The sequence below is a fragment of the Mesocricetus auratus genome, unplaced genomic scaffold (genome assembly GCF_017639785.1).
Source record: "Mesocricetus auratus isolate SY011 unplaced genomic scaffold, BCM_Maur_2.0 Super-Scaffold_100024, whole genome shotgun sequence".
Lineage (NCBI taxonomy): Eukaryota > Metazoa > Chordata > Mammalia > Rodentia > Cricetidae > Mesocricetus > Mesocricetus auratus.
Window position 1 is genome coordinate 27,963,105 of NW_024429205.1, and position 15,923 is coordinate 27,979,027.

Consider the following 15,923-nt stretch of genomic DNA (forward strand, 5'->3'; position numbering starts at 1 on the left):
CCTACACGGTACATTGTCATTTCCTTCCGGTAAGCAGCTATCATAAAATTTACAATTAGATGTAATCTAATTAGCAAATCTAATCCTTTGTATTTTGTTTGTCTTGGGAATGGGGTCTCACTCAGTACCCCAGAATGGTTAAGTCTCATAATCTCATGGCAATCCTCCTGCCTCAGTATGCTCTGTGCTGATTACATAAATGAGCCACCATGGCCAGTCATCAATCCCTTCACTTTCTTCTTCCTTTTCTATTTTTTTATGAAATGTGGACATTATTTATTTATTTATTTATTTATTTATTTATTTATTTATTTATTGGCTGGGTGGGTGGGTGTTTTGCTTACTTGTCTATCCGTGTATCGTGTATGTGTTTGGCACTGTGGAGGCCAGAACGGGGCATTGGATTCCCTGGAACTGGAGTTACAGCCATAAGCTACCACGTAGGTGCTAGGCATTGAAGGCAGGTCCTCTGGAAGGGAAGCCAGTGCTCCTAACCACTGAGCCATCTCTCCAGGCCAAGCCAAGCTGATCGTGACTTTCCCCAAACCATATATAATTTATTTGCTACAGGGTAAACTGAGAAAATATTTTTATCCTAATTTTCCATTGCTACCAAGAAAGAGAAAGTAACTTCCAAGAATAGCCCTGAAAATAAAAGAGTGACCGGGTTTCTGTGACCCTTTATAACTAAGATGTGCTTAACAGGGCATCTACTTATTAATCTCACACACCGTTTTCCAACGTAGGGCCACACAGGCAGAGCACCTCTGTCTGCGCTACTCATTAGCACACCTAGTGCTCAGGAAAAGACCTGTCACACTGTTTGTTGAGTGAGTGCACGTTCTGGAAGTCTCACTGCTGACTCTCCCTACAACTAGTGACTCTGATTTTCCCTTCACAAGAAGTCGGGTGTTTACCCTAAAATCTCTAAGTCTGTCCTACTCAGCCACTAAGTCACATAAGAGCCACAAAGCATTTTATTCATTGACAGACAGACATGTTCCCATGTAAGATGATGAAGATTCAAGTTACATGTTTTCTATTAAAAACCTTAGTGTGGACTAGAGAGACAGCTCAGCGGTTAAGAGCTCTGACTGCTCTTCCAGAGGACCCAGGTTCGATTCCCAGCAACCACATGGTGGCTCACACCCATCTGTAATGAGATTTGGTGCCCTCTTCTGGCCTGCAGGTGTACATGCAGGCAGAACACTGTACATAATAAATAAATAAATCTAAAAAAAAAACAACTTAGCTCAGATAATTCAAAGATTAAGGGGAAAAAATTCAGGGGAGGAACACCAGAATCACCATTGCATTTGATATTATAGTTATTTATTCCACTGTCATAAGATTAAAGGACAACATCCATCATTCACCAGCCTACACTGACAAAAATAAACAAAACTAAAATCCAGAAATGAAAACCAAGAGTTTAGGAATCAGCAAAAGTCAAGCGAGTTAGCGTTTAAGTTTGTCTCTGCTCACTTTTTGTTAATATCTGAAGATCCTCGACGGATGGTGGGCCATTCTTTTTCTCATAAGGGATGACTGTCGTCAAATACTGCCAAGTTAAGGGGAGAAAAAAAGCGTCATTTAGGCGGGAATGAGTTTAGCTTCAGAACAGTGCAGTTCCTAGAAGGCCTGCTCTATGATGTGAACAGAGCTGGTTTGGAGATGGGCACACTGGCATAGGCAGCAGTCCCCCAGGTCTGACTTCCAGGTAGGGCTCATTTTGCTCCCCCGTTCCCCCTGCTGAGTGCAAGCCTCGTGTCACCATAAGCGACAACCTCCCTGCGGCTCAGACATGGAGCACTGTTCAGGACGAGATCTCCATTTGCCCGTTTTCAGGGTGGGGCCTCATCTAGCACGCTCCTTGCATGATTTTCAACAAAGCTTCAAAACAGTAATCAACTAACGGCATAGTTTTAACAACACTATACAATTGGTAATTCCCTTTCAGACCATTCTGACTCTGGTTGACTCTGGTCAACACAAATAACGTGACAGTTGGGACACAAGCCAGCTTCGTCTAGACACGAATAACGAAGACTCACTTCCCCGAAAACTTGCTGAAGCATACAGTTAGTATTGAAATGATTAAACAAGTATGCATAAATGACTTTAGGAATTAGAAAGGAGAGACAGAATGGCCTAGAAGGTAAATGAATAATAATCTCCAAATTTGTGTCAAATTGCCCAGCCAGTTCACTCCCTCTGAAGGCTCATGATTATCACACTTGCGTCCAATGAGAAAGGCACCTCATGAAGCATGTTCTAGAAATAACTGTCTAGAATCTTCTATTCTGTAGTTCAGGGCAGCTTGCAAAGGCTCACATAGAAAGTTAGTGCCCTAGCCAGTCCTTGAACTTCTTCAAGCTCGTCCCCCATGGTTGTTCTCAATTCCAGCTCTGTTCCTAATCCCCATGGACTGTGTGAGTCTATAAATAAAACAACTGGGCCTGAGGTCCAGACAGTAGGAAAAAAGAGCTGTTCCGCTTTTGTAAACCGCAGTGTCCCACAACCTTTCTGGACTTCTCCAGGTGAGTCTCAAATGAGGACCAAGTATGTTTCTTTATAAAAATGTTCCCGCCTCAGTCATGGCATGCCTCAAGCACTGTGAAGCATCAGGACTCTATGCCGTGGCTGTAGGCCTACCTCCTCATGAGTCACGTCAGTCTGGAGGCCATTTCTCCTTCTTGCGGAGAATAAAGACTAGAATTCCACCACCCTCACGGAGCCCCTCCCTCAGTTGGAACGTCAGTGCAAGCTGGCCCTCTTTAATAGTAATCCTCTCCCCTCCTGAGTGACACGGAAACCTCCTGTGGGATCACTAGGCATTGGGTTCGTTTGATAAACTGCCTACACGTAAGTTACACAGCCACATCTTCTAATCATGCATGGGAGTGTCTGTCTTCAAATGGGTTTCCAAAGAGTGAATTTCAAACACAGTCACCCATGTTTGCAACCCTCCTTTGAATTATGCAGAACTGTACATACAAACCAAGTCACTAAACACCTGACTGCACAGGCTCACACGTATAGTTCTGCATACATGACACCTTGTTCCTCACTTGGCCGACAACTGAGCTGGCTCACTATATAATACGCCCGATTTCAGGTAAAAGAGGTAAAATCTACTTTCTGCATATTTTTTAACTAAGACTCTCAAAGATACCAACCTCTGGCAACATTCTCCTTAAAATGACATTTTCTTCCTCCCGTTTTTACAAGTATCATGTTCCAGTTCAGTTGTCTTTACAGCCAGCCCTTTCTGCACATGCAATCCATTACGTTGGCATATGGATGCATTTGTTAAAGGTGGGCATGAGAAATGGGCCCTGAAACCTGCTTGAGAGTACAATTAGTCTGTTGTCCAATCTAAAGGATTTTTCCCCAAGGGGGATTCTGTTCATTATCGGGACTACAGATACAATGAATGGTGGTCTTAATGACTTAGTAAAAGTGCCAACTTTCAGGGCCCTCACACAGACAAGGAGCAAGCAGGAGAAGAGGAAAATAAGGATAACGGGGCACCTGCTTCTCTCCGCCTGAGTTTCCAAAGGTGTGGCGGAGGCCATTCTGAATGACGTTTGAGATCCCTTCCATGCTGAAGCGCTAAAGGCAGCAGTATACGGACCAGGAGGAAGAGGACAGAGAAAGAGGTTCAGAGACTTTTAGTAGAAGGTTCCGTGATGACTTTCTGCACCCAACAGACAAGCAGTTAGAAAATGCCACAATTACTCATTCTTACAAAGCAGACAAAAATCATGCTTTTTAGAAACTGTTTGGGCTTCCAGTTCTATGTGAGTCCAATGCAAAAACAACTGTTGGTGGGCCATGACACACACCCACGGAAAACTTTCCCCGTGTAACTAAGAGATTGGTTCCGATTTGTTATAAATGTCAGCTGCACACGCATCTTATGGAAAAGTTTACCACACAATCTTTAAGATACCTTTTGATACCGTTTTACCTACATTTTATTGCAAGACTGACAATTTGATCCTGAGTAACTCCTATTGTGGGCTGAAGTTCCCGTCTTTCCACCATCAGTTTGGGGAAGAGGGACGTTTGGCAGATGAACACGCTGCCACTCAGAGTTGACAGTTCCCACTCACTCTCCAGGCACCTGCCGTTGCCTTGTTGCTGCAAATGTGAATTGGAAGATGGCTTATGTTTCCTGGGGAGCAGAATCGATCCCATTTTACCAGCTGAGCTCCCCAAAACTTTTGCAAAGACTATCCACTCTGTTTTTAGAAAACAATTTCAGCTTATTTCTCCTGGCGCCCTCCAAGACTTCCTAGAATTCACTGTACTCAGATGAGATTTTGTGTTCCTCCCAGTGACTTATCTCGGTTTGTTACAGCCTGCACAGTGGCATGCCTGGTAAAGGGGTCACTGGTACGTACCCACCAGCTGAGTCAAAGGCAGTAAGAGATTCTTGCAGCATGACTAACCAAGGGAAAGGCTCCTGAAAAGGAAGTTGTAGTCTGACTCACCGGATGGTGCCTTTCCCTGGAATTTGAGGGGGAAAGTTGAGCCAGTAAACAATGAAGGAATAAACGTAAAAGATATTTTTCCAGGTCCCAAGGAAACCACAGCACTTGTCTCTGCTCTCATAAAATGTATACAATAGTCCAAGTGATCTCAAAGTGTGGCCCAGGCACAACTTAAGAGACCACTGAACCTCTATTAGAGGTACATGAACTGCAACATCTCAGTATTATCAAGACATAACTTGTCTTTAATTACTGTTGTATAGTCATCATGCATAGTTAGGTTTTATACAATTTCTTTCAAGTATATCAGGAACTCTGGCCACATATGGCACTCCCATTCACTCAGTCTGTCACAGCTTACAGCGTGACGTCCCAAAGGACAGACAGAATGCAGAAGCCGAGACCCGTGTCCTTCAACTCCGCTGCGCATCAACAAAACTGACAAAAGCAAACACCAATGACACTCTTCTAACCAGAAGCTTTAAAGTTACACTGTAGGAAAACTTACCATTTACATAAGAATCAATCGCTTAACTTTGGTACTTTGAATGAATTAATTTTTATTACTTTTAATTTTTAAGACAGTAAATATTGATCAATTCAATATGTATGAAGTAAAGCCCTCTGAGGCCCTCCATAAATATTAAGGGTGTAAAGAAATCCTGGTTACCAAAGAACTAAGAAATACAGAAAGGAATCCCTCAAGGAGGCAGACCACGTGCCTTCTGGCCCAGCCACACCAGTCAAGGGCACTACAGGAACTGAGGGCACCCATCATGGCCTGTGGAAGTTGTTCAGGCGCTTTTCCTTCACCATCCTCCTGTCCGCCTTTTCCAGATCCATACCCACCAACGGTTTTATGTTGGCAAAAATCAATTATGAGGTCAACATACTTCCATGGTCCCTCACTCTGCTGAGAATGTAACTTTTTGTATGGATTTTGGAGACAGGGTTCTCTGGAACTCTGGATATATCCTCACAGAGATCCGCCTGCCTCTCCCTCCTGAGTGCTGGGATTAAAGGTGAGCACCACCACATCTGGCTAATGATTACTTTTGGTGGAAAAGATGGTTTTTACAAGAAAAACTTACAAACAACTAGTTTTGTAGATTCTTCACAGAGGAAGCATCTGAGGGTCCAGAGTCAGCGTGAAAGTAACAGGAACCCATTGTCAAGTCAGCAAGTCAGCCCATGATCTAAGCAGTCTACAGAACACATCCCCTGGAAAGGTACTCGGAAGAATGCCTGCTTTCAGGCTCCATTTTCTATAGAATCACTAACGCTACTCAGAAAACCTCAAGCTAGACAAAGGAGTCAGAACTCACATACAAGAAAACTTAGCTACATTTTCTATTTGGAGAGTACAGACCAAATTGATTAGCTTTATTTTCCCAGTCAAACCCTAATTATGATCACTAAAGAAAAAAAAAGAGAGAGAAGGCCAGTGCATATTCATAAGATGTATATGCAATTTCAATTTCAGATTTCCTTTTTAAATACGAGACGTAAACACCACTGACTATTTCAGTTACAGGGAAGTCAGGGATGATGTTCACACCATCAAAATTGCAATCCGGTAGAAAGAGGTAAAAATGCAAGCCCAGGGAACCAAAGCCAGCAGAAAACACAAGCCACCTACTGATGCTCGCAAAAGACGATCAAGTTCAAGTTTCTCCACAAAACCTCTGCTGTGCCTGGCAGCCCCCTGAGCACTCCCCGCCAGCAGGCAAGCCAGAGAAGCAGTGTCACAGATGGCAAGACTCTATCTATCACGCCTAGCCCCACTTTCAGCTTTATTTTCCCAGTCAAACCCTAATCATGATCACTAAAGAAAAAAGAGAGAGAAATCTAAGTAGACAATCAGTGAAGAGATTCTAGGGATGGAGAAGTGTGTGTGTGTGTGTGTGTGTGTGTGTGTGTGTGTGTGTGTGTGTACAACACAGAACTCAATTAAGAGAGCTGGTTGTTTCTGGTCTCCCTGGAAACAGTCACAGTCCCTCCCCTTTACTCATACCCAGGTCCTTTTCTATTGGTGTTCTCAGTGACAAAACCCTCACCCTACTTTACCCACAGTTACCTTTTTTGAAACTCAAGTCCAAGAACACTTCAGATCCCTGTGAGACTCTCAGGAATTCCTGATCCCCCCCTTTTCTCTGGATTCTTCACACCACATTCTTGAGTATCCAAGTGTGTTAACCCCATTTTGTTTCATGTACCATTTCTAGACACTTTTACCTCTGTCCTTGGTTTTTTTAACTGTTTCACTGTGTGCCTGTGTGTGCCTGTGTGTGTGTGTGTGTGCATGCGCGCACACCCACGAGTATGAGTCTCTAAGGATAGATCTTGCTACACTGTCCTGACTAGCTTCAAACTTCTAGACTCAAGCCATTCTCCTTCTTCAGTCTCTGAGGGATTGGGACCACAGCACATGCCAAAAGCTACTGTGCCCAGCCATTAAAAATATTTTTAATGGAAGATACAGGGAAAGTATCTGAAGACAGATGGGCAGGGGTGAGGGCAGAAAAAGATTAAGTTAATTTTTCATAAATTTTATGGAAACACAGTCAGATGGGATACACTTTATGTCCCTAAAAGCACAGCCTTGTCCTCAGCATATGAGGGCCTAATCAGTGGCCTTAGCCACAAGGCTCTATAGCAATTATGATGCTCAAATATGTGCAAACTTTGACATGAATCCAGGAATCAAATACCAGCCAAAAGTATCTGAAATCGGGGGGGGCACACAAAACAAAACAAAACAAAAAAACTGTAATGTCAACTTGGGTAGGAAAAGGCCATATTCAACATCAGTGTTGGGGTCTTCCTCCAGCTCTGCCGCCTTGCGGTGAGACACCTTGTGGTGGCAGCACTGTTAATCACCTACAGGCCTGCATCTTCACAAGGAGATGATCAAGAGCTGAGCTGTGAAGGACTTCCGCTTTAAATATTCTATGAATATGTGAATTACCTCAACCAAAAGGATACACTGTTTGAAGAAGCAAATTAAATCAAAGCTACACACACACAGATACACATGCACAAACCATCCATTAGACAACCAAAGTGCCACACAAAACCAATAGTGTTCCAGGATAACGGCAGCGCACAGCAGATGGCACGGTCAACGGTCTACTTCCAAGTCCTTGGTCCCTTAGGAGGAAATGAGTAGAGAGACTGGGTCTCCGCATCTCTCCATCGCAGTGATTTCCACAGGGCCTGGGTCATGGGAAGGGCTTGTAAAATTACCAGCCACACTCCAGGTGCTACACCCCTAACACCAGAAGCCAAGAGCCTCTGAGCCTTGGAATTTTTTCACCTTAGAACTTCTTAGAAGAGAGAAAGAAAAACAACCCAAAAGGAAAAGGCCACCTAAGTGTGAAGAGAGAAGGATGGTGTGACAGGACACAAAACCACTGATCAAAGGAGTGAAGGGTGGCGTTCAGAAAGTTTCCAACAAGGGATCTAGCTTAGAAAAGCTACACGGGAATAACAAAGTCAGGCAAGATAATCTCGATAGTATGACCTGTAAAAAGTGCAGCCGCTAGGAACCCAGGCTAGCAAAGGGAAGCAGAAGAAGGTCCAGAAGACAAGAGGTGAGAGAATAGGAGAGCGAGACAAGAGCGGGCTGGAAGAGCGTGGAAAAGAACTCCACAGACAAACGATAGGTTCTGCGCACAACTCTCCATCAGGTAAAAACAAAAGCACATTGTTGGAAAGCAAACTGTATTTTAGAAGCCTAAGACCACAGAGATAAACTAAACTGACTTTTTGAAACTATGGAGCCATCGAGAAATGCTAACTTACAACCTGGAGAGCAGATGCAGTATTGTTAGGTGGTCATGTGCTAACCTGGAGCAGAGGTGAGAATTCTGTCTACATCTGACCGTTATAAGAAAAGGGAGAAAGTGGAGAGAGGGCATAAGGGGCATTATTTCTCTGCTCACCATTTCCCAAGGTGAGGGACCACAGACATGTCAAGGCACTGGCCACTGAGTCTCCAGCCAGTGAATACTGAATGGCAGGATCAATGCTGGAGACCTGCTACACTTTAATTAAAATGACTCATTGAGATGAATGAAATACTAGCAATATCAGGAGTCAATCTTCTATCCCTCTTTCTCCCCCCATTCAATCTACCACCCCCCTTAGGAAGCAGAAAATCCAAATGGCTCAGCACAGAAGCGAAACCCTGGGCAGGTGCTGGTTCTATCTCCACTGCATCTTTAGGAAGGAGTTAATGGTTCCACAAAATGCCCTGCTTGGAATGGAATGTTTTGCATGAACCCATACATAGGCAGGAAAGTGATTAAGCATTACAGTATTTGCCTTATTGTTGCCCTTGCCACAGACAAAATACCACAGTCATGGAGCAAGGTCAGGGGAAGGAAGGGGTTATTTGACATAGAACACAGAACCTTCCTTCAGTAAGTCAGAATATTCAGTCACCTCTGACCATTTCCTTTTCTGGCAAGGGTATGAATTAAGAGTCTCAAAGTCATCTATTCTCTGGAAACTGTCTTCAGACGAAACCAGGGGCAACACAGTATAATATTTAGAACTTGAAAAAAAATTCTATAAAACCTAAAAGTCAAAGAGACATGGCAAGAGCTCTGAGCCCATACACAACCTGCCTGGGTAGCTCAGAGGAAGGAAATGCAAGGCATTCCTGGCTCTTACCTCTAGAGAGCTCTGTATCCCCAGAGAGAATCCTCCTCCGGCTCTGCATAAGGCTGCACTTCCTTTCCCCATGCATGCTAGCTACTTCTGTGAGCCAAGGCCTCTATAGATCTACCACCTGCTTATTCAAGATGCGGCACTAAGAATATTGTTAATATGCATTCTAGGGTGTCTATGCAGACTAAAATGAAATGATCCACAGATCCACAGAAAGACCAGAGCAATGTGCTTGGAGAAGATCAAAATTCAAAAAACACTGAAAGGGGGGCTAGGATAAAAGTCATCACTCCCCCCCAAAAAAATTGTGACATCCTTCTACATTTGTCCAGAACAACAAAAACTGCATCAAGTCACCAAATATAAATGATGGCTTCTGAGAACCATTGTACTCCTGACTGCAGGCTGTAGCAGAAAGGACTGGAGACCAAGGAAGAAAGTACGTACAGAAAGATCTAGAAATCAGCTACAACTGTGAAGGTCTTTCTGAACAGTAAAGACAATTTGAAAACTTTCTGCAAACTCAAAAGCAACAAGAATCAGTGTTGGAGTGTGTTTGTTATTTCCTACAATCCTCAGTATCAGCAATTTCTATACAGGGCATTCATTTCACCAGCTCAACTAATTTTACATACAAACAACAACAAAACAATGCAGGGAAAAGCAAAGCCAGGAAGGAGGCCAGGAGACTCCACTATTTCTGCCTGCGTGTTTGCTCTATGACTTGTCTGAACCGACCTGAGCAGGTCTCTAACTAGCCAAAGCAGCTTCCAAACTTTCAGTATCAAAGCTGTGTCAAAAGAACAGTTAAAAAAAAAAAGGGAAAGTTTTTATCTATTTTTTTTTTACTTATTCTCATCTGCCCTTCCACCCTTAATATTCTTATACTCAGTGAGTTCAAAAGAAAGCAAAATAAAAGCATAATTACTATTCCCTACAAATCACATCAGGTTGGATAGTTTGACTATTCTCAAGTACTAATTTACTGATTGGCAGTTTTAGTTTTTAGCCAAACAACGTTCTTAGAATTAAGCAAAAGACATTTGAAAGGTATAGAAAATGAAAGAAAAGCAATAGTACAAAATTATATTCAGCTAACAGATACTACTTAAACCATAAAAACTTGGACGAGTGTGGTTGCTGCACACCTTTAACTCCAGCATTTGGAAGGCAGAGACAGGGGGATCATAGTGATTTGAGGCCAGCCTGTTCTGCATAACCAGCCTGACTATAGAGACCCTGTCTCAACACACACACCCCAAAAAATGCAAAAGTAACACCTTGTTTTGATACTTTAAGAAAGTCAAATAATTTCAACATGAATTATAAAATTTATAAGAGAATTCCACCAAAATTTCTTTTTTTAAAAACCCTTGTATCTGAGTTTGAAAACATGAATTATTCCAAAGCAGATAAATATTTGCTATTGTTTTGAATTTTAAACTCCTATTTGTAAATTCAGTCTCAGAAAGTTGTGGCATGGAGGTTCTCAAAATTAGAAATTAAATGGAATAATGTGAAATAATATAATACTTTGTATTTGAAGACCGTTTCAAAACATTTATGTAATCTGAGTTATATGGAAACTAAATTATTATCAAATACTTTGAAGTCACTAAAAACGTAAACTAATTAATCCTGGCACTTTTATAAATTCTTTGCCGATTCTTATGGATCAGTATACAATAAGAACGCAATGTCTTTCGTTAACAAACTGTCTTCCCAGTTCCTATCTCTCTACCTGCTGATGAGTGCAACTCTGAGACTTTATCACAGCAGAATCTTTGAGTGGTAGAGAACAATGAAGGTACAAGTTCACCATTGGTCAAAGTAGAGAAGGTAAGCGTCAGGAGACTGCTCAGTCACAGATGAGACATCTATGATACCAACCCCTGAGCCTCTGGGAATAGAGGATGTCAAGACCTTAGGAGGCAGAGGTCAGGGAAAACCAAAACAGTGTCTTCTAGACATGACAGAACCAATGCACTCGTGAGCTCATAGCAGCTATGGATGCCTGCACAAAGATCAAGTCAGTCAGCATTCTACCATGGAGCAGGGTGGAGTTCATAAGCCCCCAGACCCAACTGAGAAGCTATTAACAACTGATGGCTTCTGGGTGAGATCAGTTTTCTCTAAGGGTATATATAGCCTCTGGTAGGTAGACCACACTCCAGTGGTGACCTCACACCCATGAGTACATGGGCATCACAAACTGGATTATAAAACGGGGGTGGGGTGGGGTGGGATGGGGGGATGGGTACCAAGTTAGAAAAGGATAAGTGGATGACAGAGCTAAGGTAATAAGCAGAATGCTGGGTGAATATGGTCAAAACACACTGTATGCATATATAAAATTCTCAAAGAATTAATAAAGTACTATATGTTTTAAAAAGCTATAAGAAGCATGGACTCCTTGTTTTTTTGCTGCAATGGAAATATTACTTCACTAGGCAATACTATCTTTCAGAAAACCAATATGTTAACATATAAAATAGTTCATAGTTTTGCTTTATCAAAAATAATAATTATAGCCGGGCAGTGGTGGCGCACGCCTTTAATCCCAGCACTCGGGAGGCAGAGGCAGGCGGATCTCTGTGAGTTCGAGGCTGGGCTGGACTGACAGCCTCCAAAACAATACAGAGAAACCCTGTCTCATAAAACCAAAAAAAAAAAAAAAAAAGGAAAGGATCAATCAGCACCTTCTTCACTCATTTTCTGTTAAATCACTGGCTACCACTATGTGGAAAAACACTGAGCCCAGGTAGCACCTGACGTTTTTATCCCTTTTAGACATTCCAAAACTAGAGACTAGAAACAGCTGGTCTACCTGCCAGGTCCCTTTGTTTAGCAACTGCCTCAGATGCACATTGAACAAAGGTCTATTGTTGGGTCAAGAGCCTGTGAGGCTTATGATGGGTTGGTCAATGCTAAACTCAGGCTACTGAAGAGGTGCCAAACAACAAACTCTTAAGGACAGAACATGGCAATATTTTATAAAAATATGCTGTGATCTTTTGTCTATTTAAATCTAAATTGAGTTCATATTTTTCACTCTAATTAAAAAAGATTCACTTTTATTTTATGTGTATGAATATCTTGTCTGCTTGTATGTCTGTATACTATATACATGCAATGCTCTTGGAGGCCAAAGAGATCACTGGATCTCATAAAACCAGAGTTAGAGATGGTTGTGAACCTGATAAGTCGCTGGAAAATCATCTCAGGTCCTCTAAAAGAGCAAGTGCTCTTAACTACTGAGCCCTCTCTCTCCAGTCCCGTCCCCAATGTTAAGTATACTCTATTTAAATCAGGAGCCGGCAAGCTGATTCTATAAAAGGTCAAACAGCAAGTAGTTTAGGCTTTTCTGGCCACACAGCCTACACTGAAATGCTCTAGCTATCTCCAAAATATGAAAGCAGCCACAGGCACAATGTAGATGAATGGATATGGCTGTGTTGCAATAAAACTTTATTTATAAAATAAACAGAGGAGGGATTTGGCTCTTAGGCAGTGGCAGTTTGCTTTGCTACTTTAGCAAATGCTCAAAATTAAAATTTCAAATTAAAGGGAGAAAGGGGTCCCTGGTACTATCATTTTTCCAAACAAAAGCCAAAACTTCAAGCAGATATGCCAGAACATTCCTTTTAGGCTGAGAACTAGAATTCACTAAAATAAGACTTCTAGGTGACCTAACAGTGACTTTCTAAATGAAAACAAATTTCTCCTACCTTAATGTCAGCTTTGATCAATATTAAATAGAAAACTATCACTGGGGGTACTTTCACAAGGCAAGAAGAGACGAACTAAATTGGCCAATAGTCATACTAAAAGGTGCATCACAAACACAAAGCAATGTTATCTGAGGAGGAAAACATATCCAAGGAAGAGCTTCCTCCAGCGAGCTGAGCTCTCCCCCATTAAGCAACTATCTCCTCAACCTCAAAGACAGATACTTAGGATAATTCTTCTTAAAATGGAGTTTCCTGTTTTCTCTAGAACTTACAAATTGCCACTTGCTGATATCGAAAACATCTTTGGGTTAGTGCTTTCCAAGTTACAGCAGTTAATACATTTTGACTATGCTGCAAATAAAACTCTAAACACTCTAGAAAGTTCTATGTGATTCCATCAAATAGAAAAGACACCTAAAAAAGATTCCTATATTTGCAGCCAAAGACTTAGAATAAGGTACCTCCCACCTGTCCTATAAATGAAACAGTCATCATTTTCCCAGGGTACATCCTTTTGCATCCAGATTTACAGAGATAGGACAATTAGTAGGTAAACAACAGTGTCTTCCCAACGAGATAATTCTGGATGTACCGAAATGCCTGAATTAAAATATAACCTGGTGTATTTCAACTTGTTTTTGTACCCAAGGGAACTACCTCTAAAAGTTAATGATCTGTGAAAATGTCTGACATAAACAGGAGTCTGGTCCCTTCCCCACCCCACAAATAAAAAATCCTGGGGGAATAATACTAATTCAAATCCAAACTCCAAATCTCCTAGGAGTCAATCTTTACACACTAGAGATGAGGTGAGACACTCATAAACTGCAAATGAGCCCTTAAGGCGCCTGCCCTGGGACACGGAGATTGTAGCCAAAGATTACAACACAACACAGTACTGCCAAAGAATTTGAACCTTGTGAATAGACACAAAAACCATCTCAATTACGACATTAAAGGAAACACAGGAAGGGATACAAATAGATCAAACCAGGGCCTGCCTACCAGATCAGTACATTTTCAAAGGCTAGTCATACCCATTGCTCTGGGGAGTACTGGAAATGGTATTTCTTACACTGTTAACAATGTGAAGATCTGGCCACTTAAAACTTCCGATTGTTGGACCTAGAAATTCTATTAGTTTCAATGAGTCCATGTCAGTAAACTAGTTGCACTAACCATGGTTTGATAATATAAATGTCAGAGTCCTATACCATTTCCAAGGGGAATGTCTAACAAGCAGATGGTTATATACCATTACTAACATGGTAATGAGGGACCTATTTCCTTTACTGTTTAATACAAAAGTAAACATTTTTCTTGAGCAAATGTTCAAAGCAAAGAATGCCAAAAGACAACAGTGGAGAGTTTAACGCTGCTCTGTTCTTACCCAGGTATTTCATCAGAGTTCATCATCTGAACCTAAGAGAGCAAGTTGGCAATCACAGAAATAGTATTACTCCTTGTGTCCCAGAGCATTGCTGAAAACCAAAAGAAGTCATTCCATATCTAAGGAAAACCTCAAATCCTATCATCTCTAAAGCATTGGTGGGAAAGAAAACAGTGATGTCACTGGAAAAACAGGCAACACATGGCATGTGTATGGAGGTCATCATTTTTTAAATTAGTATTGGTGATGACAGTCAGCTCACTGAGTTACATGTCACGACTGCATGCTAAGAAAGTATCTGTGGCCAGGCAGTAGTGGCGCACGCCTTTAATCCTAGCACTTGGGAGGCAGAGGCAGGTGGAACTGAGTTCAAGGCCAGCCTGGTCTACGGAGCAATAGGAGAGTCAAGGCTACACAGAGAAAGCCTGTCTTGAAACACAAAAGAGAAAGCAAGTATCTAAGAAGGTAAGTCCTCTAGCAATCTGTCTACCTAAATGGCCATTTCACTCGGAGCTCTTCTGAGCCACCTGTAACTATCTTCAAAATTCCCAGGTTCGGGCTGTGTTACAGATGGAACAGTTCCCTGGCATTTGAGACTAAAATAAGACACAGGAGTTGAGCCATGCCATTGCCATCCTGATTAAAGTGTTTGACACAAATAGTATATCTGGACCAGGAAGCAACTTCATGTGTTCAAATATGAAAAAATAAATGGAGTCTTGTATGACTCTATTTCAAGACCAATGAAGGTTTAACTATAACCCCCATGCTGTCTTGCCAAATCCACTCCTCCATATAAACACCATACAAAATTACACAATGGGTCCACACTAACCCTATTTATATGGGAATTATGAAAAGAAGCCTTTAAACCCCTCTAGGGATAAATTTGTTTTTCTCAGCCAAGTGTTAACAGCAATAAATAGCGGATTTGCATGTAATCCCTAACAGCAGTTTTGTAGAAATTACCACCCATGCTAGGATTTAGCAACTAAGCATTTCACTTAATCCCGCTGCCATAATAGAGCAACTTAAAAGGTGTATTTCTATTAAAATACTACATGCAAAATGAAAATACTATCTCTGATATTGTAAAGTAAATTTTCCAGGACAGAACAGTCAAGCAAATGTTTTTCCCTCAGCTTACTCACTAGAAATAACATCTTTTCCATCAATACCGGTATTTCTAAATACATCTGAATCCTTCAAAGTGAATTTATAAGTTTTATTCTTTCTAATTTTTGCAAATGGACAGCACACTAAGGCAATGTGAATTTATTCACAAGTTACCCCTAGTATGGTTAATGGGCTGTGTGGTAAGACTGGGTGTTACCCACTCATTGGTGACCCTGTAACTGGGTTCTCTTCCTGGGATTCCATCAGCATCTGCCAATGAGACCTCATTCCTGGCACATAACCGAAGACTTAATCAAAGAGAGAATGGAACATTACTTTAAGCTGTAAGGACCAATTTGTGACACATACTACTATGTTATATCATGATTGACAAAAATATTCATTTTAGAAAAATGAATCGCTTTATCCAACCTTTATACTCTAAAAGTACAACCAATATCTGTTCACACATGAAGTCAGGGTGGGAATATACAAGACCCTAACTGGCCACAG

The 15,923-nt window shown here is 41.6% G+C and overlaps 1 protein-coding gene across 3 annotated transcripts in view; it reads right to left on the bottom strand.

Moving 5' to 3' along the window:
• The window catches only part of Fez2 (fasciculation and elongation protein zeta 2), a 37,184-nt gene that overhangs the window by 3,295 nt on the left and 17,966 nt on the right, over positions 1-15,923 (bottom strand). Inside the window, exons 6-7 of one of the 3 annotated variants that reach the window (XM_040730764.1) lie at positions 3,535-3,615; positions 1,486-1,561 (exon numbers count right to left, since the gene is read on the bottom strand). The exons of 1 other annotated variant lie outside the window; for it this stretch is intronic. In XM_040730764.1, the coding sequence (XP_040586698.1) occupies positions 1,486-1,561; positions 3,535-3,615 (157 nt within the window). The remainder of the gene's footprint in view (positions 1-1,485; positions 1,562-3,534; positions 3,616-15,923) is intronic. One more of the 3 variants, XM_040730765.1, reaches the window with a different exon arrangement.